A 26,847-nucleotide genomic window follows, 5' to 3' on the forward strand; every position below is an offset into this window, starting at 1 on the left:
GTGATGCTCTACTGCAATTACGACAGGGGGACATGACAGCTTCTGAGTACGCGTTCACCTTCCGGACAGTAGCAGCATCCAGTGGATGGAATGAGCTGGCGCTTCGTACGCTATTCAGAAGAGGTTTGCTCAAAGAAGTCCAGATGGAACTGGCCTGTCGAGACGACAACCTCACCCTGGACACACTCATTGCGATGGCCGTCCGGATAACCTACTTCGGGAGAGCCGGTACTCTCATTGCTTCTCTCCTTTCCTCAGTGAATACTCGGGATCAGAGCCTGAACCCATGGAGGTAGGGGTCACACACCTCCCCGCAGTGGAGTGCCGCAGATGGATACAGCTGGGGCTCTGTCTGTACTGTGGACAAAGAGGGCACAAGCTCCAGAGGTGTCCGGCATGTCTGAATCTGGGATCCACAAGAGCAGAGGGACGGTCACATGATCTTCCACCCTCTGGGTCAGGAGTGAGTAATCCATCTTCATCACTGTTTGCTAGGCTCTTTTAAAGTGTCCATCACACCAGCTGACTGTCCCTCATGTACTTTGTCTACAGCTTTAGTGGATTCCGTTGCCGCGGGGAACATTTGACCAGACCCTTGCCTCCCTTAGCATCATCTCATATCCGCTCTCCTCTCCTACGGGATGTATTCTTCAAGACTCGTGCCACCTGTCTTCTTCCTCATCGGCGCTGGGACTGTGCCATCGACCTGCTTGCAGGTTCAGCACCTCCGCGCAGACGCATCTACCCTCTGTCGGTGGCTGAGACCCAGGCCACGGAGGATTACATCCCAGAGGCACTCCAAGGTTTCATCCGCATGTCCACTTCCCCTGCGCCGGCTGTTTTTTTCTTCTTCGAATGATGGAGGGTTATCCCTGCACTGTCTACAGAGGACTCAACGAAATCACCACAAATATTCGGTACAATCTCCCATTGGTGCCATTGAACACCTCCGCAGGGCCCAGTTCTTTACCAAACTCAACTCAGTATCAAATCAAATCCAATTTTATTTGTCACATACACATGGTTAGCAGATGTTAATGCGAGTGTAGCGAAATGCTTGTGCTTCTAGTTCCGACAATGCAGTAATAACCAACAAGTAATCTAACCTAACAATTCCCACAAGTAACTACCTTATACACACAAGTGTAAAGGGATAAAGGGATAAAGAATATGTACATAAAGATATATGAATGAGTGATGGTACAGAACGGCATAGGCAAGATGCAGTAGATGGTATAGAGTAAGTATATACATATGAGATGAGTAATGTAGGGTATGTAAACATAAAGTGGCATAGTTTAAAGTGGCTAGTGATACATGTATTACATAAAGATGGCAGAATGCAGTAGATGATATAGAGTACAGTATATACATATACATATGAGATGAGTAATGTAGGGTATGTAAACATTATATTAAGTGGCATTGTTTAAAGTGGCTAGTGGTACATTTTTACATATTCCATCAATTCCCATTATTAAAGTGGCTGGAGTTGAGTCAGTATGTTGGCAGCGGCGCTAAATGTTAGTGGTGGCTGTTTAACAGTCTGATGGCCTTGAGATAGAAGCTGTTTTTCAGTCTCTCGGTCCCTGCTTTGATGCACCTGTACTGACCTCGCCTTGTGGATGATAGCGGGGTGACAGGGCAGTGGCTTGGGTGGTTGTTGTCCTTGATGATCTTTATGGCCTTCCTGTGACATCGGGTGGTGTAGGTGTCCTGGAGGGCAGGTAGTTTGCCCCCGGTGATACGTTGTGCAGACCTCACTACCCTCTGGAGAGCCTTACGGTTGTGGGCGGAGCAGTTGCCGTACCAGGCGGTGATACAGCCCGACAGGATGCTCTCGATTGTGCATCTGTAGAAGTTTGTGAGTGCTTTTGTGACAAGCCGAATTTCTTCAGCCTCTGAGGTTGAAGAGGCGCTGCTGCGCCTTCTTCACAACGCTGTCTGTGTGGGTGGACCAATTCAGTTTGTCCGTGATGTGTACACCGAGGAACTTAAAACTTTCCACCTACTCCACTACTCCGTTACAATTACCAACATAAATTATCATACAATCAATATTAGTCACAAAATAATAATAACTTAGGTTCCTCAGTAAATGTCCCATACCTCGGGCATAAAAAAAAGTCAGTGAACCCAAGTGACCTCAGGCACGCAAATGTTCATTCATAAAGATGAAGCGTATAACAAGAACCATGCGAAATTCAGCACCATGCACATTCCCGGCCACACAACAACACAAATAAAGATTCACAATTTACAATGCCTTCGGAAAGTATTCAGACCCCTTGAATTTTTCCACATTTTGTTACAGCCTTATTCTAAATAATAATAATGACAAGGCAAAATATATAAGGTCCCACAGTTGACAGTGCATGTCAGAGCAAAACCAAGCCATGAGGTCGACGGAATTGTCCGTAGAGCTCTGAGACAGGATTGTGTCAAGGCACATATCTGTGGAAGGGTATCGRAAAATGTCAGCAGCATTGAAGGTCCCCAAGAACACAGGAGCCTCAATCATTCTTAAATGGAAGAAGTTTGGAACCACCAAGACTCTTCCTAGAGCTGGCCACCCGACCAAACTGATCAATCGGGGGAGAAGGGCATTAGTCACCTCCCTAACCAAGAACCCGATGGTCACTCTGGAGGAAACCTGGCACCATCCCTGAAGCATGGTGGTGGGAGCATCGTGATTTGTGGATGTTTTTCAGCGGCAGGGACTGCTAGACTAGTCAGGTTYGAGGGAAAGATGAACAGCGCAAAGTACAGAAAGATCTTTGATGAAAACCTGCTCCAGAGCGCTCAGGACTTCGGAAGGTGAACCTTCACCCGAGTATAACAGGACGACGACCCTAAGCACACAGCCAAGACAATGCAAGAGTGGCTTCGGGACAAGTCTTTGAATGTCCTTGAGTGGCTCAGACAGAGCCCAGACTTGAACCCGATCAAACATCTATGAAGAGACCTGAAAATAGCTGTGCAGCGACACTCCCCATCCAATCTGACAGAGCTTGAGAGGATCTGCAGAGAAGAATGGGAGACACTCCCCAAATACAGGTGTGCCAAGCTTGTAGCCTCCTACCCAAGAAGACTTGAGGCTTTAATCGCTGCCAAAGGTGCTAAAACAAAGTACTGAGTAGTGTCTGAATACTTACGTAAACGTGATGTTTTTTTTATTTTTTATAAATTACCAACATTTTCTTAAAACCTGTTTTCACTTTGCATTATGGGATAGAGTGTGTAGATTGAGGATTTAAAAAAATAATATATTTTAGAATAAGGCTGTAACGTAACAAAATGTGGAAAAAGTCAAGGGGTCTGAATACTTTCCGAATGCGATGTACATACATACGTCCTCCATGGAGACCGTAAGCATGTAGCCCTCGTCCTCAGAGGCTCTCCTCGGTTTCTCAGACTAGCTATGCTCGAAGTGTGACAAAAAGGTGTTTAGCTCATCGGGTAGGGCAGCTTTATTTTTGAAAATCCGAGATTGTTAGAAGCCCTCGTGTCCAACCCGCTCCTCCACTTTGTCCCTATACTTGTGTCTGCCATATTGATYAATCTGCGTAGGTCGTATTTGCACTGTTGAAGCATAAAATTGTCCCAATTGGCAAATACATACAAAGTAAAAACATAACTMATTTAAATGATATTTCATGAATTTGGTGCTTTAATGTTCACTATGTCATATCAAGTCAGGCATGGCATGAATTACACAAGAAGAAAAAAGATTTAACAGTTGCAACTAAAGAATTCAAAGTAAAGATTTTCTGATACAGAAAATACAGAATCAAGGAATGACATTTTCTCTCAGGGACACAATACTTCACTGGCCTTTCTATGAGGAAATCGGGTGGTTTATATGCATTCACAATAGGGAATATTAGTAACACAATAACACGACATAAAATTAGAGAAACAAATCATCTTTGCACAAGGTTTCTGAGTCAAAAGGAAATAAATAAAACCAAATATATATATATATGCATACCAGTCAAAAGTTTGGACAAAGCTACTCATTCAAGGGTTTTTATTTGAACTATTTTCTGCATTGTAGAACAATAGCTTAGACAAACTATGAAATAACACATGGAATCATGTAGTAAGCAGAAAAAGTGTTAAACACCTCCAAATATTTTATATTTGGGATTCTTCAAAGTAGCCACCCTTTGCCTCGATGACAGCTTTGCACACTCTTGGCATTCTCTTAACGAGCTTCATGAGGTAGTCACCTGGAATGCATTACAATGAACAGCTGTGCCTTGTTAAGTTAATTTGTGGAATTTCTTTCCATCTTAACGCGTTTGAGCCAATCAGTTGTGTTGTGACAAGGTAGGGGTCGTATACAGAAGACAGCCCTATTTGGTAAAAGACCCAAGTCCATACTTTGGCAAGAACAGCTCAAATAAACAAAGAGAAACGACAGTCCATCATTATTTTAAGACATGGTCAGTCAATGCGGAACATTTCTTCAAGTGCAGTCGCAAAAACCATCAAGTGCTATGATGAAACTGTTTCTCATGAGGACCACCACAGGAAAGGAAGACCCACAGTTACCTCTGCTGCAGAGGGTAAATTCAKTAGTCAGATTGCAGCCCAAATTAATGCTTGAAAGAGTTCAAGTAACAGACACATCTCAACATCAACTGTTCAGAGGAAACTGTGTGAATCAGGCCTTCATGGTCAAATTGCTGCAAAGAAACCACTACCAAAGGACATCAATAAGAAGATGAGACTTGCTTGGGCCAAGAAATACAAGCAATTACATTAGACCGGTGGAAATCTGTTCTTTGGTCTGATGAGTCCGAATTTGAGATTTTTGGTTCCAACCGCCGTGTCTTTGTTTGACACAGAGTAGGTGAACGGATCTCTGCATGTGTGGTTCCCATCATGAAGCATGGGGGAGGAGGTGTGATGGTGCTTTGCTGKTGACACTGTCAGTGATTTATTTAGAATTCAAGGCACACCACAGCATTCTGCAGCGATACGCCATCCCATCTGGTTTGTGCTAAGTGGGACTATCATTTGTTTTTCAACAGGACAACGACCCAACACACCGCGTGGCTGTGTAAGGGCTATGTGATCAAGAAGGAAAGGGAGATACCTAGTCAGTTGTCCAACTGAATGTATTCAACTGAAATGTGTCTTCCACATTTAACCCACCCCCTCTGAATCAGAGWGGCGCAGGGGGCTGCCTTAAATCGACATCCACGTCTCGCTCAGGGGCAGAACGACAGATTTTTACCATGTCAGCTCAGGGATTCGATCCAGCAACCTTCCGGTTACGGGCCCAACACTCTAACCACTAGGCTACCTGCCACCCCTAAAAAGGAGGGTGATGGAGTGCTGCATTAGATGACCYGGCCTCCACAATCACCCAACCTCAACCCAATTGAGATGGTTTGGGATGAGTTGGACCGCAGAATGAAGGAAAAGCAGCCAAGTGCTCAGCATATGTGGGAACTCCTTCAAGAATGTTGGAAGGCATTCCAAGTGAAGCTGGCTGAGAGAATGCCAAGAGTGTGCAAAGCTGTCATCAAKGCAAAGGGTGGCTACTTTGAAGAATCTAAAATATATTTTAGATTCTTCAAACACTTTTTTGGTTATTACAAGATTCCATGTGTTATTTCATAATTTTGATGTCTTCCCTATTATTCTACAGAAAATAGTAAAAAAATAAAGAATGAGTAGGTGTCCAGATTTTTGACTGGTACTGTGTGTGTGTCTATATATATATATATATTTCTAATACATTTAAAATTACTCTAATGTGAATGCTTTTAACATTTTACAGACAAAGTCTAAACCAAATAAGTCTTGTGTGTAGAAGTAGAGAATGAAAAATGTCCCACACCATGTCTAGCTAATAGGTAGCCTACATTGATGGCCAATAATCATGACAAAAAAAAAATACAAATATATTTAGGGTACATATTAATTCTGAGGACGCAGACAGCATTGCATAGCACAACAAAAACTTACACTTGACAGTGTCAGGATGTTGAATGAAGATTTTGGTATTGAAAGCCAAACATTTCAGTTAAATGCAAACACTGAAAATGCAGTTTCCCAGACACAGATTAAGCCTAGTCCGGGACTAAAAAGCCATTTCAATGGAGACTTTCCATTGACCATGCATTTTAGCCCAGGACCAGGCTTAATCTGTGTCTGAAAAACCTGCTGCTTCAAGTCTCTCCTCCTTTTTTCAATTAGTAGGCTTGACTGCACATACCATGTTCACTCACACATACGTAATCATGGCTATCCAAAGGAAAAAGCTATATATTAAAAAAAAAAAAGTTTAAACGAGGACCATCTCCTGATTTTTGAAATTTCCAAAATGTCAAATACCTGTACCAATGGTTCCCTAATTKAATTGATACCATCCTAGGCATTTGCATTTCCAAAGAAGTCATCTTGATTGTCCATCATGAAGTCCAAGTCCTCACCATGACTTCATCACCGCCTCTTCTGTGTGTAAACTGGGTAGGCAAGCGTGACATTTAAAGAATCATTGTGCTGTACGAGGGACGTGTGGTGGTAGTGCAGGACTAGTTCTTTTAGGGAGCCATACAGGTTATACGGCTCTGCAAATCCATAGCCCGTATGACTCTTGTTGATAACACAATGCTTCACCTCACCCTCCACACTGCAAAGAAAGACATTTTAAATGAGAATACATCAAGTTCAGAATACATCCAAATTCCATGTATGGACTATTTTACATGGTTCCGAAAATAAAGAATGGCCTGGTTTTGTTACATGTTGTCAATTTGATCATTTAGAAACACACCATGGTCAACTTTTCCTTCAGTCTCTCTCAATATGTAGCATGAGGWTAATCAGTTTGTTTATTATGAATATGATCTAGCATGACAATTCTAATCAATATGCTAATCAAGTTGCCAATATACACTCAATACTAATGCTGCAAATTAACATMATAAAATCTGTCAACACGTTAAGACTGAATAATCAGATCTCATTAAATAAGATGAATTAACTCTATGAAACGTGAGTGTTTAGGTCTTAAATTATCATGACGCTAAACTCAAATCATGCGTCTTCATGTGGAATTTTTTTCAGGGTGATTAGGTAGCCTAAAAATCTGTCGCTATGYCCTTGRGCAAGGCACTTAACCCTAATTGCAACAGCGGTGCTATACAATAGTGACCCTGGCCCCACTCCTTGCGGGTGTCTCAGGGGGGAGTTGGGATATGCAAAAAAACACATTTCCATTAACAGGACAAATATAAGCACCCCGCAAACTTGTATTATTAGATACATACACAACACTGCAGGCGTAGCAGCCAGCTTTGCTACTGTCCCGGACCAGGAATGTTCCGTCCTTCTTCCCCCGGAGCAGAGCTTCTGCCTGCAGCCGGTTGATGTTGCCTAGCCTCCACGAACGTTCATCATGATGTGGGAGGTCCTCGTCGTCTTCAACCATTGAGTACTCACTGCAATACAATAATCACATTAGTTTTATACAACACTAACTTGTGTTTGAATTACTCCTTTAAAAAGAAACATTCAAAAGGAGTCAAAACTTTGAAGTGAATCTTTAAAAAACAATCCAAAGTAAAAGCGTGGGAAATGGATACTTACTCCTCTGGGTTTTCATTCTTGATACCCAACCATTCATTCAGCTTCTTCTGCCTCACTCCCTTTTGTGTCAGCCACCTACCATGAGAAAATAAAAAAGGTTTAATGTCAGTCATTTAGTAACGGGACATAATAGACAAGATATTTGATAACAGCAAAGACTGGTGCTATACTTACATTAGGTATTGGTCTCTGGTCTTGCGGAGCTGAATCAGATCAGGTTTGATGCTGTTCATCTTCTTATCGATCTCCCTGTAATCCGCTGCTTGCTTTTTCAGATCGTCCTCCAGGTGCCGTTTGCTGTCCACAATCTCACTTATTCTCGATTTCAGTTTGTCGTAGTTTCCCATGATTCTAGGAGAAACAATTCTTGTTGTCAAAAATATATCACCCATTGTCAATATATGAGACAGCTGTTGTACTTCTATAAGAATGGCACATTTGGCTTCTCCAACAGTGAAGCAATCTGAGTAGTTGTGGCATCAACAAAACCCCAGTGATTCTGTGGGTATACAAACTTCTACCATTAGTGATGCACCGATATGACATTTTTGGCCGATACCGATATATTCCTTGCCAAAAAAACAATACCGATATTTAAAAATTTTGCGGCCTTTTAAGCATTCTAGTACAGTTAAATAGTTAACACACACACACACAGTGGTCTAAGGCACTGCATCTCAGGGCAAGAGGAGTCACTACAGTCCCTGGTTTGAATCCAGGCTGTATCACATCCGGCCGTGATTGGAGTCCCATAGGGCTGCGCACAATTGGCCCAGCGTCGTCCGGGTTTGGCCGGGGTAGGCCATCATTGTAAATAAGAATTTATTATTAACTGACTTGCCTAGTTAAATAAAGGTTACACACACCACACTGACCAACAAGTTATTTTGTTGGCATTTACGTATGTCCCCATTACCAGTAAAACATAATAAAAAGCTAATTCTTTCACTTACTTGCTGCGCTGTTTCGTTGTTCATTTGTTCAACCGTTTCATTCTCAACCAGGATTTCTATGGAACACCATTAGGGCCTTTGCGTGTCAAATAAGCTTGTTGACCAATCAGGACCTGAATATGACTGCACGTCACATAATAATTTAACACGTTTCATTTTTTTACGTAGTGATTATACTATCACTCGTATTTAATATGTCACAACGATTCATCGATATATATGCTACGATGCTTGTAAAGTTGTCTCGCGCACCTACATTGCTGGTCATAAAAAAAAAAGCTAGCTAGCTCATGGATGCACACAATGTTCTTCCCCCAAAACATAGCAAAAAAGACAATCGGTTTCAGTAGCTATAGTTGGCTGGCTAACTATATAGCTAGGTGTCACCATTTAAAATAACCCTAATTTATAAGACAGTTCTTATTTGATTAATGGTGGTCGGACCCATCTAGCCACAATAAGGATTAGCCACAATAGTGGACTTTGCAGTTAGCCTTCAAAATAAAAGTATGTCATTGACAGTGATGCAAATKAATACAAATAGTAGAATTATTCCATAATTGAATAAATCATGCTAAACAAGGATGGAATGTTATATAAAACCAACAAAAGACAATTTGTTAATTTGACAAAAATCTGTTGAAATCACACAATGTATTTTACTTTAGAATTGCATTGGGGGGAGGGGCATACTTATTTCACTGTACAGTATTACCTATGGATTGTGGATCAATGACATGGGGTATCAGTCTACTCCGTGACACCCAGAGAACATTAGTGTCGTAGCTCTTATTGCGGGACTCTGAAACAACTGTGAATTGAGCCACATGTATTGTCAACCTATGTGTATTGAACACTATTCCCAAGGAAAAACCATACTGTGTGGATATTTTGGAGTCCGATAACTCTGAGGATGTTGGGAAAAAATAGCTTGGGTATTGAGTAATACCCCATTTCATTGATCCCCAATCCTTACATAACGCTGTACAATATGAATGTCAATACACACAATAGGCTGACTGGGGAGGTGATTTCACACAGTCACAGTCCTGCGATAAGAGCTACAACGCAAATATTTGCGTAAACTCTTCAGTTGTGTTCTGTGTGTGTCACCGAGTAGACTGATACCCCATTTCATTGCTTCACATTCCAACCTTGTTTAACATTATCTAGTCTAAATGTGGAATGATTACACCAATTGTAACCTTCTGCATCACTTTCAAAGGAGGTACTTTTATTTTGAAGGCAAACTGCAAATTCCACTATTGTGCCTAGCTTAACAACACATAACCCGGTCCCGTCGAGACTAGCCAGATGAAGCTATCTGGCTGCTTATAACGTTAACTTTGGGCAACAGGGTTAAGTAGCTGGCTGGCTATTTATTTTCATGAACTGAGGTTCAATTTCAATAGGCGAACAACAAGTGGCTACCTAGCTAATACTTACCAGGATTCCTAAATCATTGCTAAGAATAATGAAAATTACTGAAGTTTCGACTGGTCACTGTTTTCAGGCTGGTTGTATTGGTGCTAGCTAGGTACCAAGCTAAAGCTAGCAAACTACCCCAGAAGTTGCGGTCGAACAAATAATGCTTTATTACCAACGCAGTGTTTGTACAGCTTTGACAGTGCTACTGATAGTAGTGGTGGCGCTTGGCTTGCACGTGCAAATTCAGAACACACAACATTCTATAATATAACTGTTATTTGACATGTAAAATTAAAAGCTTATTTAACGCATCAAATAGTGTTATTGTCAAATAGTGTTATTTGACACGCAAAAGACCCAAAWGGCGTTCCATAGTATGTTGTGAAGCTAATAGCAATGACGTTATTACTGTGTAACTCCGGTAGGGCAACATCTGAAAAATAGCGCACTTGGTAGTGTGTGCCGGTGCTCGACCAGTCGCGAAAGCCAACATCACCCACGACAGAGAACAGTTGATTGTCAAGGGCAATGAATTCCATCATCTAATGCATTTCGCCTTTGAGTTGTCTCGCTGAAATGTTCTTACTCTTTCAAATGACTGCTCAAATTGAACTTGTTGGAAGTGTGCGCTTAGTATTTTTCTGCTTTTGTTCTGTGTAGCGCTGTATTTTTCGTGGCGTCATTACATCATCTACTTACGTTATATATAGGTATGCACGTCAGCTTTGACATCGGTTTTGCACATCGGCGTTAAACTAGACATCGGGCCGATGCTGGCATTTTTAGCTAACGTAGGCCGATTCTGATAGGATGCACGATGTATCGGTGAGCATAACAGATATTAACCACTATCATAGAACTGAGATTAGTGTTAGCTACATCTTTGGTTGAAAAGATAGATTTATAATGTTCATTATTACCTCTGGATTTCTTTATCGTTACCCTCTCTCCTGAACTTTTCAATGTACTCCTTGCTATAGCGCTCTTGGGTTTGGCACTGCTCCTCAAAGATCTTAATGGTTTCATTGAATGCCTCAATGGCCGTTCTCTTCATTTGAATTTCCTGAGGAAAACAAAGAACCGGAGGTTGGATACAGTACAATCAGAAACGATTCAATCACAATTGAATGACAATAGCAATTCACCTGTGATGTTCTTGTATACTCCTCGTACAGACGATCGTACTCTCGGTTCTTCTCCTGGAACTGCAGGTGGTACTCCTGCAGCCTTTTACCGACAGCTTCAATGTTGTCCTCTTTAACAACCTGGTCCTGCAGGAGACAACAAAGCAGTTAGAGGAACAAATCTCACTCAGTCATCTGGCAAAAAAAGTTCTGGGTGACACTCAAATGCCGGATATGAAAATGAAGCACTGACTGTGCTCATAGAATAATCTGACCAAGGGATCTCTTATCTTTGAATATGTGTAGCTTCCATTTGTGTTTGAATTGTGGAGGCACTCTTACCTGCTGGAGCCTTGACACTGGGTACAGCAGTCTCACGTCCAGCTTTGGGTTGTACTGGGCTAAGGACTCGTGTCTGTAGTGATTGATGAGCTCAACCACCGAGTTGAATGTCAGTGGGTCTGAGAAGCCGTATTTCCCATCCCGATGGAATATTTTGATCAGTTTGTTATTTCCTCCTTTCCTATGAGCGAGATCAAAAAGGCAACTTTGAAAATGTCCATGTGTCTTTAGACCAGGGTTTAATTTTAAATATACCGGACATTTGAGAAATATACGGGGCCCATATGCATTGTGTGATTAGGGCGTCCACCAACGGTGCACAGAATGACAGAAATCACATTTAGATTAGGGTAATTCATCTTAACAGAACATGCAACTCTAGGATGCAACGGTGTGTCCTCCTAACCGAATTCTGATGCGCACTTTGAAGACGTTAGAATAACTGCCACTTTTCCTCAGCCAACAAGACGAACAGCAAAATCACTAGCCTATGTCAATCTACTATTCTCCATAGTAGAAAAGTTGACCTATTCTCTTGGTCAGTTTGCAGTTCTAGCCTATTCCAAACARACTAAGACAGTTGTGGGATCCCTAATTTATACAACCAGTTTAGCTACATAAAAAAAACGTTAGAAAGCAAATCAGGCTGATGCAACAGATGTGAACATTTAGCTTAAAATGTTGATAAACTACTATTTCTTCGCATTATAAGCTCATGAATGCTCGTTCCATAATTCAATTAGCCGGATTAGCCAAAATTAGCCAAAAGCGCACCGCATATAAGAGCGGCAGAGATCAAAATATCCGTTAGAAATGAAGAAAGAGGGAAGATCTAATGATGCAACAACTAGGCTTCTAATATGACTAGGATTGTGCCTTTGGCTACTGGACAATGAAAAAGTTTATTTGAAAACCATTTGAACATGACAAAAAAAATAGGCCATTGGTTTCAATGGCATATGGAAGTCTTTATAAAATTATTGTTTCTATGGCCAGATTTTGGCTAGGCTACTTCAAAGAAAGGTAAGACATGCCTCATAATATGAAGCAAAACAATCATGTTTAAATCAATTAAGTTTGTTTTTAAAATGCATACTGCTCCAAGCTCATTGCAAAGTGGTGTGACACGATGACTTGCATGACCGATAAGCATGACTGGTAAAATGTATTTCCATCGACTGGTATTTCCATCAATTAATAGGCTAAAAAGCATMATTTTGCTAAGGGATTTTTTATTTTATTTTCAATTATTTTATTCAAAAATCGGCTATTACCGACTAACAGAAACCCTGCATTAGACAGAGCAGGATATTAAGAGTTCCATATTAATTTAGCAGCCATGCGATTCACAACGTACCTCAGAGTCAGTGTGTAGTCTCCATGCATTTTGGTGGATGCATCTCGGACCAGAAACGTACCATCAGCTGTGTCTCTCAGCTTCTCATTCACCTCCTCCCTACAAAAAAAATGAAGGGTTATGCTACAGTTTCTTCACAAATCCAATAGGACTCATTATCAAACTGGAAACCAAGAGATTTTCATCACAAGACACTGACCATTAATTCATTATTAATTGAATTATCATTAAGATCATAAGGGCTTGCCTTGAGATGTCTCCCCAGTACCACTCCCCGTCTTGCAAGGCCATGTTGTTGTTGAACCCGTTGTTTGGAACTGGAGTAGTGGCCTTTGGTGGTTTCGGGGGCAAAGCTGCGGCAAGAAGAGAGAATGAAGCTGTCAATTTGCAGTCTCACAGTGCATAACTTACCTTTTCTGAACTTGTGAAATTGAAGTTGACTTGATTAGGTGAGTGAGGAGGATAGTTATCAGCTACCAGAAACAGGCTTAAAATTCCTCAAAAAAGTGCAACGGTTCATAACAATATGAGTGTAATGGCTCAAAACTAATACCTACATGTAGGCTATTGTTTGGTTTATTTGTGTCAACTACTGCATTACCAGTTAAGTAGCTACACTTTTCTGCATTAACATAATGACCAGGAAAAAAAAGAGGAAATGTGTTATTTGGCCACGTTTTAATGTAACAATATCAAAATATTATGATGACAGACTAAATAAATAAAAAAAAGGAGAAAATGAGGCCTGAATGCAAAGACATTAAATCCAAAAAGAAATACGCCTCTGTACACCATAACTACTCCTGTGTGTAATAGTAGTACTTCGCTGCAGTTCATCTGCTCTGCCAAGCTGTCAATGTAACATAGCCTAATCAACACAATGCACATCCATGTAGAAATACCCACAATGAAATTACGTTATACAGCCTAATGGTAACATCTCACAAAAAAATGATGTAGGAGGATGCCAAAGAAACACACGCAAACCACAGATGGCGAACAGATGTTGCGCTGGAGGGGATGGCTCCCGTTTTATGGGCTCTTAACCAACCGTGCTATTCGTTATTTATTTTTCGCATTGTTTGTAAATTATTTTGTACATAATGTTGCTGATACCATCTCTTATGACCGAAAAGAGCTTCTGGACATCAGAACTGTGATTACTCACCTTGAACTGGACAAAGAATGTTTCTTTAACGAGTTGGATGAGAGGGATTTACTCCAGACAAGGCCCTCATCACCGTCATTCGCAGGAGAAAGAGACATATCGCGGAAGGAGGCCGGGGTGCCTTGTGAGGATACGGCGGCGAGCGGCTAATCTGCCTTTACCATCGGTACTATTGGCCAACGTACAATCGTTGGATAATAAAGTGGACGAACTACAAGCACCCATATCCGGGACATTAAAAACAATAATATCTTAGGCTTCACCAAGTCGTGGCTGAACGACGACATGAATAACATACAGCTGGCGGGTTATATACTGTATTTGCAGGATAGAACAGCAGCCTCTGGTAAGACAAGGGGTGGCGGTCTTTGTATATTTGTAAACAACAGCTGGTGCACGATATTTAAGGAAGTCTCAAGGTTTTGCCTGCCTGAGGTAGAGTACCTCATGATAAGCTGTAGACCACAATACCTACCTAGAGAGTTATCTATATTCTTCGCAGCTGTCTATTTACCACCCCAAACCGATGCTGGCACTAAGACCGCACTCAATGAGCTGTATATGGCCATAAGCAAACAGGAAAACGCTCTTCCAGAGGCGGCGCTCCTAGTGGCCGGGGATTTTAATGCAGGGAAACTTAAATCCGTTTTACCTCATTTCTACCAACGTGCAACCAGAGGGGGGAAGAAACTAACTCTAGAAGACCTTTACTCCACACACAAATGCGTACAAAGCTCTCCCTCGCCCTCCATTTGGCAAAACTGACCATAATTCCATCCTCCTGATTCCTGCTTACAAGCAAAAATGAAAGCAGGAAGCACCAATGACTCGGTCAATAAAAAAAGTGGTCAGATGAAGCAGATGCTAAGCTACAGGACTGTTTTGCAAGCACAGACTGGAATATGTTCCGGGATTCTTCCGATGGCATTGAGGAAAACACCAGATCAGTCACCGGCTTCATCAATAAGTGCATCAATGACGTTGTCCCCACAGTGACCGTACGTACATACCCCAACCAGAAGCCATGGATTACAGGTAACATCCACACTGAGCTAAAGGGTAGAGCTGCCGCTTTCAATGAGCGGGACTCTAACCCGTAAGCTTATAAGAAATCCCGCTATGCCCTCTGTCGAACCATCAAACAAGCAAAGCATCAATACAAGACTAAGATCGAATTGTACAACACTAGCTTCGATGCTCGTCGGATGTGGCAGGGCTGGCAAACTATTACAGACTACAAAATGAAGCACAGCTGCAAACTGCCCAGTGACACGAGCCTACCAGACAAGCTAAATTACTTCTATGCTCACTTCGAAGCAAGTAACACTGAAACATGCATGAGAGCATCAGCTGTTCCGGACGGCTGTGGGATTACGCTCTCCGTAGCAAATGTGAGTAAGACCTTCAAAACTCTTAAGGATCCGCCCCATTGTTTTTCAATTTTCGCCTAAAATGACATACCCAAATCGAACTGCCTGTAGCTCAGGACCTGAAGCAAGGATATGCATATTCTTGGTACCATTTCAAAGCAAACACTGAAGTTTGTGGAAATGTGAAAGGAATGTAGGAGAATATAACACAATAGATCTGGTAAAAGATAATACAAAGAAAAAACAAACCGTTCTTTTGTATTTTTTTGTACCATCACCTTTGAAATGCCATAATGTATTATTCCAGCCGAGCTGCAATTTAGATGTTGGCCACTAGATGGCAGCAGTGTATGTGCAAAGTTTTAGACTGATCCAATGAACCATTGCATTTCGGTTCAAAATGTTGTTTCAAGACTGCCCAAATGTGCCTAATTTGTTTATTAATAACTTTATGATCAAACTGTGCACTCTCCTCAAACAATAGCATGGTATTATTTCACTGTAACAGCTACTGTAAATTGGACAGTGCAGTTAGATTAACAAGAATTTAAGCTTTGTGCCAATATCAGATATTCTTGCTACTTACAACCGCATGCTAATCGCATTAGCCTACGTTAGCTCAACCGTCCCGTGGAAGGGACAGGTCAACATTCACAAGGCCGCAGGGCCAGACGGATAACCAGGATGTGTACTCCGAGCATGCGCTGACCAACTGGCAAGTGTCTTCACTGACATTTTCAACCTCCCTGTCTGAGTCTGTAATACCAACATGTTTCAAGCAGACCACCATATTGCCTGTACCCAAGAACACTAAGGTAACCTGACTAAATGACCACCGACTCGTAGCACCCATGTCTGTAGCCATGAAGTGCTTTGAAGGCTGGTCATGGCTCACATCAACACCATTATCCCAGAAACCCTAGACCCACTCCAATTTGCATACCGCCCCAACAGATCCACAGATGATGCAATCTCTATTGCACTCCACACTGCCCTTTCACACCTGGACAAAAGGAACACCTATGTGAGAATGCTGTTCATTGACTACAGCTCAGAGTTCAACACCATACTGATGAGCTTTGAGGGCATTAAGCTAAGGACCCTGGGACTAAACACCTTCCTTTGCAACTGGATCCTGGACTTCCTGACGGGCCGCCCCCAGGTGGTAAGGGTAGGTAACACCTCCGCCACACTGATCCTCAACACGAGGGCCCCTCAGGAGTGCGTGCTCAGTCCCCTCCTGTACTCCCTGTTCACTCATGACTGCCTGGCAAGGCACGACTCCAACACCACCATTAAGTTTGCCGATGACASAACAGTGGTTGACTTGGAGCCTCAACTCGGGACTCGACTGATGACTTGAAATGATCTGGTCAGGTTTTGTAAAGTTGTCACTCATTGTGGCACAGTCTTCGTGGATTACTGGTGTTCTAAAATGGCAGACGGAAGGGAGGGTGGTGCCGCTTCTCCTACGAATGCTGTTATTTTATCTAAAACATCAGGTGTACGCCGACCCCAGCTAAGTAACTCATGCAAAGATTTAAAGCACAATTATGTGTTTTATCTCCAGTACATTGCCATGAGTGTCAGTTATGTAGCTGCTCTACTGATAATCTSAGTGCGTCCTTGCTRGGATGACACAATCAATCTACTGGCAGAGAATATCAACACCAAACACATTGGTTCAATGTTCCATGGGAGCACAGTACACAGCATACCATTATGTTCTGAATAATGGCCAAGTCTACCGCACTCCCTATTCCACTGAACCGCTTAGGCATAACAAACACAAGTCCAACATTTATCAGAAACTACCCTCCTGCTCTCCGGGGATGTGCACCTCAATCCTGGGCCTAACATCACCGAGCCAGCGATACTCAACGGAGTGGATAGCAGTGGATGGCCTTGTCCACTGATCGATGCCGCTAAGGAATTGGGTGAGTGCTATGGTCCCATGGTTTCACTCGACTCACCCRGCTCCAGGATGGAATTTAACTCTTCAAACATACCCAAGTCGCTATATGCAATCCCTGACTCTGCTTCTGGTACGCAAGCTGTTTTAATTAGTTCCCCGCATCCAGTGCAAGCGGGAGGGATAGTTAATTGCGCTGCCGAACTTCCCCTAATGAAAACTAAACAAAAACGGCCTAAACCCAGCCGTCAGAAAACACAGAAAATGTTACTTTTTCAATGTGTCACTCTCGAGTCATCTGGGACCCACGAGCTAAGCCCAAGGGACTACTAGGGGGGCACTTAAACATTCGTAGTGTCATTCCAAAAAGTGATCAAATTCAACATCTTCTCACAGACTCCGACCTTGACTTCCTCTGCCTTTCAGAGACATGGCTCCATAAAAACTCTCCATATGCTGCTTTGATTGTGCCTGGCTRCAATGTTTTCAGGAGACAGGATTGAAGGAAGAGGGGGTCTGATGATTTACATTAAAGAACATATCTGATGTAAACAAATTGAGTGGTCATGTGATAATGAACTAGAATGTATTGGCCTGAACGTTACACTGTCACCCCAAATGTCTTTTACCCTTATTGGAATGTATAGACCCCCTTCCACCAAAAGTGTGTTTTTTCGATAAGTTTAATAACATGCTTAGGGAATGTGATTTTGGGAAAGAGGTCATCTTAATGGGAGATTTTAACATKAATTATCAAGACAAGTCTTGTWGGAAAACCCTCAAACGGATCACTAATACCTTTGACCTTACACAGCTAGTTAAAGGGCCAACCAGGCTGACTTGTTGCTCTAAAACACAGATTGATTTGGGCTATCTGATCATAATCTGACACTTACAGCCAGAAAGCTTTCTAAGAACAGGTTTAACTTCTCTATTGTTAGAAAGCCGGATCAACTAAGAATACCTAAGAGTGAATTAAATTACTTTGAAAACGCAATTAAGGGAATTAACTGGAATGATCTGTCCTATACAGATGTGGAAGCTGATAGAAAAACCTATACACAATCCAGACTGACTACAATAAATGGTTTCCTAAAAAAATCAAATCCAAACCTGGCCAAAAGAGCACTCTTCCTTGGCTAAATGGAGAAATCTGGAAATAGATGGAAGAATGAGATTATGCTCTAAAAACAGCCCTAAAATCCAAATTAGAGCATGACAGACGTAGGTTTACCATGTTGAGAAATAAGGTGATGAAAGAAATCACAGGCCAAGGCAAACTTTTTTATTAACATAATTGGCGAAGCAAAGGGAAATTCTAAATTGATCTGGGAGAATCTAAAAACGTTAACAGGGAAAGACAATAGTAACACTGCAAAAAGACTAGAAATCATGGTGAATAACAATCTAACACAGGATGCAATCGAAATAGCAATAGCCTTCAATTCCTACTTTATTGACTCTGTCAGGGTACTGACAGAACCCTCCACTGGTTTCTTGGGCTCAGTGCTAGTAAATGACGCTCAACCTGTCTTCATCATAAGGGAGGTTTCTGAGTCAAAGGTGAACAAGGTGATTAGCTCACTAAAGAACTCAAAAGCCAAAGATGTGTTTGGGCTGGACTCTACCTTTCTTAACTACAAAGAGTCACTCATTGGCCCCATTACTAAGGTCACCAACACATCTATTGGTCTGGGGGTGTTTCCAAGGGTATGGAAGTCAGCCATAATAAYGGCCATCTTTAAATCGGGTGACCCTGCTGACGTGAGTAACTACAGGCCCATTAGAATAAAAACATATATTTTTTAAGTGTGTAGCAGAACAACTGATTGCCCACCTCAACAACAGCCCCTTCACATTACACTCCATGCAGTTTGGCTTCAGAGCGAAACACTGCACAGAAACAGCCAACTGCTTTCTTCTGGAAAATGTGAAGTCCAAGCTGGACAAAGGGGGCGTTGTTGGGGCTGTGTTTCTGGACCTAAGGAAGGCGTTTGATACTGTTAACCATGAGATTCTCATCACAAAATTGTCCAAGTTCAATTTTTCCCCCGATGCCTTGAGATGGATGAAATCATACCGTGAAGGCAGAACTCAGTGTGTCAGAGTGAGCATTGAGCTGTCGCCCACTCTTAGCTATGATGTGGGCGTGCCCCAAGGGTCAATACTGGGGCCCCTCCTGTTCAGCCTGTACATTAATGATCTGCCTTCTGTCTGTACTGGGTCTGAAATTCAAATGTATGCCGATGATAGTGATATATGTGCATGCAAAGAGCAAACAACAAGCTGCACTACTGTAATGGTCCAGGTTACCAAGTGGCTCAGTGACTCGTGTTTRCATTTCAATGTGAAAAAAACTGTCTGCATGTTCTTCACAAAGAGGGCAACAGATGCTACTGAGCCAGATGTCTATGTGTCAGGGGAGAAGCTCCAGGTGGTATCTGATTTTAAGTACCTTGGCATCATACTTGATTCCAACCTCTCTTTTAAAAAGCAGGTGAAAAAGGTAATTCAAATAACCAAATTCAACCTAGCTAATTTCCGATTTACATGAAAATGTTTGACTACAGAGGTAGCAAAACTGTACTTCAAATCTATGATACTCCACCACTTAACATACTGCTTGACTAGTTGGGCCCAAGCTTGCTGCACAACATTAAAACCCATTCAGTCTGTCTACAAACAGGCTCTCAAAGTGCTTGATAGGAAGCCCAATAGCCATCATCACTGTTACATCCTCAGAAAGCATGAGCTCCTGAGTTGGGAAAATCTTGTGCAATACACCGACGCATGTYTTGTATTCAAGATCCTGACCTTCATGTCTTAAAATAATGATGGACTGTCGTTTCTCTTTGCTTATTTTTGCTGTTCTTGCCATAATAAGGCTATTTTCTGCATACCACCCCTACCTTGTCACAACACAACTGATTGGCTCAAACGCATTAAGGAAAGAAATTCCCAAAATTAAATTTTAAACAAGGCACACCTGTTAATTGAAATGCATTCCAGGTGACTACCTCATGAAGCTGGTAGCTATTTGATTATTTTTTTATTTGGGGTTACTACATGAGATATATATATATTATATACACATACATTACCGTAAAAAAGTTTTGGAACACCTACTCATTCAAGGGTTTCTTTATTTTTACTATTTTCTACAGTGTAGAATAATAGTGAAGACATCAAAACTATGAAATAACACACGTGGAATCATGTAGTAACCAAAAAAGTGTTAAACAAATCAAAATATATTTTATATGTGAGATTCTTCAAATAGCCACCCTTTGCCTTGATGACAGCTTTGCACACTCTTGGCATTATCTCAACCAGCTTCATGTGGTAGTCACCTGGAATAAATGTAAATTAACAGGTGTGCCTTGCTAAAAGTAAATTTGTGGAATTTCTTTCCTTAATGCGTTTGAGCCAATCAGTTGTGTTGTGACATGGTAGGGGTGGTATACAGAAAATAGCCTTATTATGGTAAGAACAGCAAAAATAAGCAAAGAGAGACGACAGTCCATCATTATTTTAAGACATGAAGGTCAGTCAACACAGAACATTTCAAGAACTTTGAAAGTTTCTTCAAGTCAAGTTGCAAAAACCATCAAGCGCTATGATGAAACTGGCTCTCATGAGGACCGCCACAGGAATGGAAGATTCAAATGAACTTATCCTCTGCTGCAGAGGATAAGTTCATTGGAGTTACCAGCCTCAAATTGCAGCCAAATTAAAGGTTCACAGAGTTCAAGTAACAGACATCTCAACATCAACTGTTCAGAGGAGACTGCATGAATCAGGCCTTCACGGTTGAATTACTACTAAAGRACACCAATAAGAAGAGACTTGCTTGGGCCAAGAAACACGAGCAATGGACATTAGACAAGTGGAAATAAGTCCTTTGGTTTGGAGTCCAAATTTTAGATTTTTGGTTCCCCAACCACCGTGTATTTATGAGACGCGGTATGGGTGAACAGAAGATCTCCGCATGTGTATTTCCCACCRTAAAGCATGGAGGTGGTGGTGTTATGGTTATGGTGTTGGGGTGCAAACCAGATACGCCATCCCATCTGGTTTGGGCTTAGTCTGTCTATCATTGATTTTTCAACAGGACAATGACCCAACATACCTCCAGGCTGTGTAAGGGCTATTTGATCAAGAAGGAGAGTGATGGAGTGCTGCATCAGATAACCTGGCCTCCACAATCACAATAGAAAATAGTAAAAATAAAGAAAAACCCTTGAATGAGTATATGTTCTAAAACTTTTGACCGGTAGTGTATTTACATATTTTCTATTTTTTGAAAAACTTGTGACTCGACTTGCTCTTAGAATGCACAACTTGGACTTGAAGCACTCAACTTGAGACTCAGACCTTGTGAATTGAGATTTGCTTGTTACTTGAATAATAGTGCCTTGGTCCCACCTCTGGTTGGTATGTTATACACCTCGGGAATAGCAGTCCATGAACTTAAATTGTGCATCGAAACGTAAATGTGTCTTTTTCTGCATGTTCTTCCAAATCCACAACCCCCGGACATTAAATGCACACCTGAGAGGCTGGAAGTAGCACAGGGTCAGCCGCAGAGAAGCTCCACTTGAGCAGGTTAAGTGCCTAGCTCAAGGGCACAAAGGCAGTAGATTGCATCAGAGATTCTGATACCAGCAACACTTCAGTTGTCGGCTCACTCCAGTTTACAAAGTGAACTCCGGTAACTGAATCSTTCTCAGTACCAAGATGCTTCTATATAACAATAAACAGTCATCAGTCACTATCATCAGTGAGCCATGCTCTTGTAGCCTGGGGTGACAGACTATTATATTGAGCTTAAAATAGACTACATCTTTACCAAATACCTACAATACTGTATGGTTACAGTATTCGCTCTCCCTCTCTCGCAAACACGGAACAATCATTCAACCTTAAATTCTCACAAAAAAAAGATCCATACATTACACTAATACACATGAGCATCTCAGAAAACAGTTTGTGTACTTGATAGTTTAATCCAGCACTAGAACATATACTGATACTATTTAGTAATTACTAAATGAAAAAGTAACCAGCTATGGCCCATGTAAGAGGTGTCCATCTTCGAGATCTATAGTCAGCAATTAGTTCAGCAGACATGAAAATCACATTCAACTCCAAATTTGAAACATAAAAAAATATGACTTGTATTACCTGGAGCAGCCTGGGTTTCACTCAATTCACTGTTGACCAAGATCTCTATAATCTTGATAAGGGAATCCAGGCTGGCCTCACAGCTGAGAGATAGGAAATGGTTACATTTATTATCTGCTGCMTCCTTAGTTCATTGACCTGTCAAACGCTTTCGATACTGTTGATCACTCACTGCTAATTCAGAGGCTTTCCTCAATTGGTCTAGRCCAGGATGCATGTAAATAGTAAAAAAATTACTTGACAGATAGAACTCAATGTATATCTACTGATGGTGTTAAATCCGGCTTCCTGGATATTACGAAAGGTGTGCCGCAGGGGTCGATTCTGGGTTCTGTAGTTTTTACAGTTTACATTAACAATATTGACTTGTCTGTAAAAAGTTGTAACCTGTACTTGTATACCGATTATAGTGTTGTATATGCCATTGCCCCCACGGTTGACCAGGCACTATCTGAACTACAGTCTTCCTTCAYTGTATTACAGAAAAACTTTATTGACCTGAAATTAGTTCTGAAAGCAGGTAAAACTAAGTATATGTTGTTTTCYAGAGCGCATAAAAATACGTTTGATGATTAAAGCATGTGTACTTTAGATGGTGTCCATATTGATCGTGCCCGTTTACAGATATCTGGGCATCTGGATAGATGAAAATCTGTCTTAAAAAGCATCTTGATGAGTTAGTTTAAAAATGGGCTTCATCTATAGAAATAGGTCCTGCCTCTCACTAAATTGTAGAAAGCAGATTATTCAGTCGACGTTCCAATCAGTTCTAGACTATGGAGACATCTAAATGAATGCAGCTGCCACTTCATTAAAGCCGTTAGATGCAGTTTATCATGCGCTTTATTACGGGCAACAATTGTTGTACTCATCACTGCATTCTCTACCAGAAAGTTGGTTGGCCCTCTTTGATGTCACGTAAGTTGATACATTACTTTGTTTTCATTTATAAAGCCCATTTACAAAAAGTCCCACTGTACCTAACATCATTACTAAACTTCAGACATACAAGTAACCACACTCTGGAAATTCCTTTGGTTTTCTTGCACCTTATTTGTGGAACAWTCTTCAAAATGTTCTTAAATATGATGTTCTCGTGCCTCTAGGGCAATTCAGAAAGATGATTGAGGATCTTATTACGGATGAATATGTTTGTTGTTTATGACCGTGTTTTTTCTTTCTGCTTGCATTTTGATGTCTATTTTATGTAATTTATGTAATTCAGGGCTCATCTGTAAAAGAGACCTTGGAATCAGTATGACTCCTTGATCAAATAAAGGTTAAATAAATGTGGTATGTGTATTTAAACACAGAAAATTATCTGTTCACATTCTACAGTTACTGTGAGTGTTAGCATAAAGCATTCCTGTCAGCATAATTGCACCTTGTGGGATAAATAAAGTATTTCAATTGTAATTGTATACTGACCTTGCTGGTTGAAGCCTGAAAAGCACAGGGCTAAAGATTTCCGCCAAGTCTCTGACACAGAGTTGGTTTTTGCTGGTGTTCTGAGAAATTCGGCAGAAATGTTTGATGAGGCAGTAGAACGTGAGGCAGTATTGGGGCGGATGGGTAGGTGAGCTGGCTATTCTGCGCAACAACTGGGCACAGTCCTTTGGATCCTTTACCTCTGTGAGCATGAAAAKAGGAAACAGTCACACAAGGTAAAGATTAAATCAATGACAACCACTGTTAAAATGTACTGCACAACATTGCCCTGGAAAACTTGCCACAAAAATACTATAACTTTATTTGTATGGTGAGCCACATAAAACCGGCCTGCGGGCCGGATTTGGTCCGTGGGCCGCTTCTTGAGTATACGTTTGGTTTGAGGGATTCTATTAGTTTTATAGCCATCAGGTCTTACCCTGTGCTGCATGAATCATCTCACTTTGGAGAGAGGTGGGAACAACTGGATTAGGCAAATCCTGCAGGTATCTCCAAAGGCCATCACATAGCGACTGTAGGTCCAAAGGCTCCAAATCTGTAAATGCATCAATAAACTTAGTAGATGGTAGAGATGAACGCAACAAATATGACAGTTACAACAATCACTTGGTTAAGAAAAAATCATATTTCTCAAGAACTATTAAAAATGTGAGAAGTAGTATGGTGGAAAAATTGCAAGATTATGTTATAATACTTTTATTGCATCAAATGGCTGTTTTATGCAACAGAATAGAGTATTCTGTTAACTATTGTGTGTGTGTTCTACTGAGGATGGGCCTCTGGGAGATAACACTGACAGGAGATTTACAATGTCTTTTGGGTGATAAAACCTAAAGAGCATTCCAGAGCATGAGTTAATGCTTCTGTTCTATACGGGGCCAGACACTGGTCTCTATACAATGAAAACTGTTGACACAGCAGATACTGTCTGCTATGTATTATAGGTATCTTTTATACAAATCTTGACCTTGTGACCCATTCTATACATCTGTTGTTCGTCATGTAGGTTGGAAGGGGTGAATCTTGGCTATAAAATACCTTTGTACTTTTGTCTCGGGGCTCTCAACGAATCATCTGAGCGTAAATTGTCAACCAGCCATGACCAGCCATCATTATCGTAGAGACCTCAATCAATTCAATGTATATGTGTGCGTTGTATTGACCTGCTCCCTTATTAATAAGTGATTAAAGACTTTGTTTAAGTATAACTCTAACTCTGATAAGTTTGTCTCTCCTCATTTGATAGTAAAGAAATTAACCACATTAGGCACAATCTGCCACTCACTCACCACAGTCAGTGAACTGTCTCATATCCAGCCCACAAGCTGCTGTGAAAGTTCTATAAAGGGTTGGACATTCCAAACCTGCAGGACAGAAAACAGGATTAGGAGGTGGATTTGATTAACCATTTCAATGTAATAGCAAAACATTCACCATCGTTAACTACTCCCATGCACCAGGCCACAGTCTCTTCTTACCTTTGCCTTCTATTGCCTCCAGAAGCTTGACCAGGATGGGTGATGCAGTCTCTGGAGGAGCAAACTGCTCTGGCAGATCTGGCAACATGAAGCCTGCACAACAGAAAGATGACGTACCTGAAACTTTCTAAACTGCTACCGGACAGTTGATTGTTACCTGATAACAAACACCCATCTTGCTCACCTTTCCTTTATAGGCATTCAATTAAAATGAAGATATTTTATTTTTAACACACAGCAATGGTTGTGTCGCATCTACTAACAAGCCTGCACAGATATTCATTTCTCCTTGCGGAGTCACGGCACTATTGTAGGTATAGGCCTGCCTAAATTATTAGTATCAGATCACAGTTACACACAAGCATTTCCTGTTTTGCCTCTTAAGCTTCCTTTGCAAAAGCTTATGATGCACTAATCCTCCACATCAGCGTTTTCATAGATCCGTAATCAGCACAGCTGCTCTTCCTTGGCTTGCTGCACATCTGCAGCTCAGTGCTTAATACTAGTTGGAACCAACTCAAACTGATGAAACAGTAAGCCAAGGAAGAGCTGAAACACAAACTACAGCCTGAAATTCATGTCTATGCACAATAACATTCATAATAAACAGTGCAAAAAGATTGGTCACAGTAATTTAAAATCAAAATTGGTAGTACAGTACTTTAAAATCGACAAGATAAAAACATCAGCAATGTAACCTGATGTACAACTACTCACCCTCTGATTCTGAATCTGTCCTGGCTAGATCTGATGTGGAAGGAAGAGGCCTAGGTGGCCTTGGTTTTGGTGTTGGTGGTGAAATTGTTTTTCTTCCCACAAACTCAACGTAAGTCCCGGGGAAGTCACCTTTTTCATGAGTTGTCTCATTGAATCCTGGCAGCCACCCAATCTCATCTGGTTTTTCTTCAGCCCAATTAGGGCAGCCTAGGGCCAGCAGAGCACCCTTGCTCACCACAAGTATATCGCCTACATGCAAATCAATGTCCTCCTCCCTCTCCTTTTTATAGTCATACAGTGCTCTGTACTGGTATCCTTCTGAAGTCATCTTGATATATGATATCTGTTTCCCAATACACAATTTAAGACCAATAAGATTTGGCCTGAGGTTAAAAATKGACTATATTCTTTCTAACAACGCATGTTTCCTCCATCTTCATTTTATGCAGATCTTCTTCCCCCCAAAAGTATGCAGATTCAGCACCTCCAAATGTTAACATTAAGGTTCTGTCCTGTTTTTCAATACACCCTCATTATGCTTCATGCAATACAATCCCATCAAAGGCATCGGCATCTGTAGTCCCATGAAAGCATCGGTCCTGGATGGARACAAAATTTATATTCAGAAATCAAAATTAAAGAACTGTGGTAGCTAGATTGTTGAAATCATTTGTTGGTTCACAAGCTAACGTTTTCAATGATTTCAATCACCAACAAAACGGTGATTGTCTATGAATAAGAAGCGTTCATATCTAGC

At 41.3% G+C, this 26,847-nt stretch overlaps 1 protein-coding gene across 1 annotated transcript; it reads right to left on the reverse strand.

The window, feature by feature from the left end:
- Positions 1-5,952: 5,952 nt before the first annotated feature.
- On the reverse strand, positions 5,953-26,515 carry LOC111974525 (phosphatidylinositol 3-kinase regulatory subunit alpha). Its single transcript, XM_024002274.2, has 15 exons — positions 26,091-26,515; positions 25,374-25,466; positions 25,185-25,259; positions 24,314-24,430; positions 23,875-24,076; positions 22,447-22,529; positions 13,060-13,165; positions 12,813-12,911; positions 11,456-11,636; positions 11,135-11,260; positions 10,910-11,052; positions 7,783-7,959; positions 7,609-7,683; positions 7,290-7,460; positions 5,953-6,649 (listed from the first exon to the last, which is right to left on the reverse strand). Exons 1-15 carry the CDS (start codon positions 26,416-26,418, stop codon positions 6,460-6,462), a joined length of 2,166 nt encoding a protein of 721 aa, XP_023858042.1. The 5' UTR covers positions 26,419-26,515; the 3' UTR covers positions 5,953-6,459.
- Positions 26,516-26,847: the final 332 nt, after the last annotated feature.

Source organism: Salvelinus sp. IW2-2015, linkage group LG15, assembly GCF_002910315.2.
Source record: "Salvelinus sp. IW2-2015 linkage group LG15, ASM291031v2, whole genome shotgun sequence".
In the NCBI taxonomy this organism is placed as follows: domain Eukaryota; kingdom Metazoa; phylum Chordata; class Actinopteri; order Salmoniformes; family Salmonidae; genus Salvelinus; species Salvelinus sp. IW2-2015.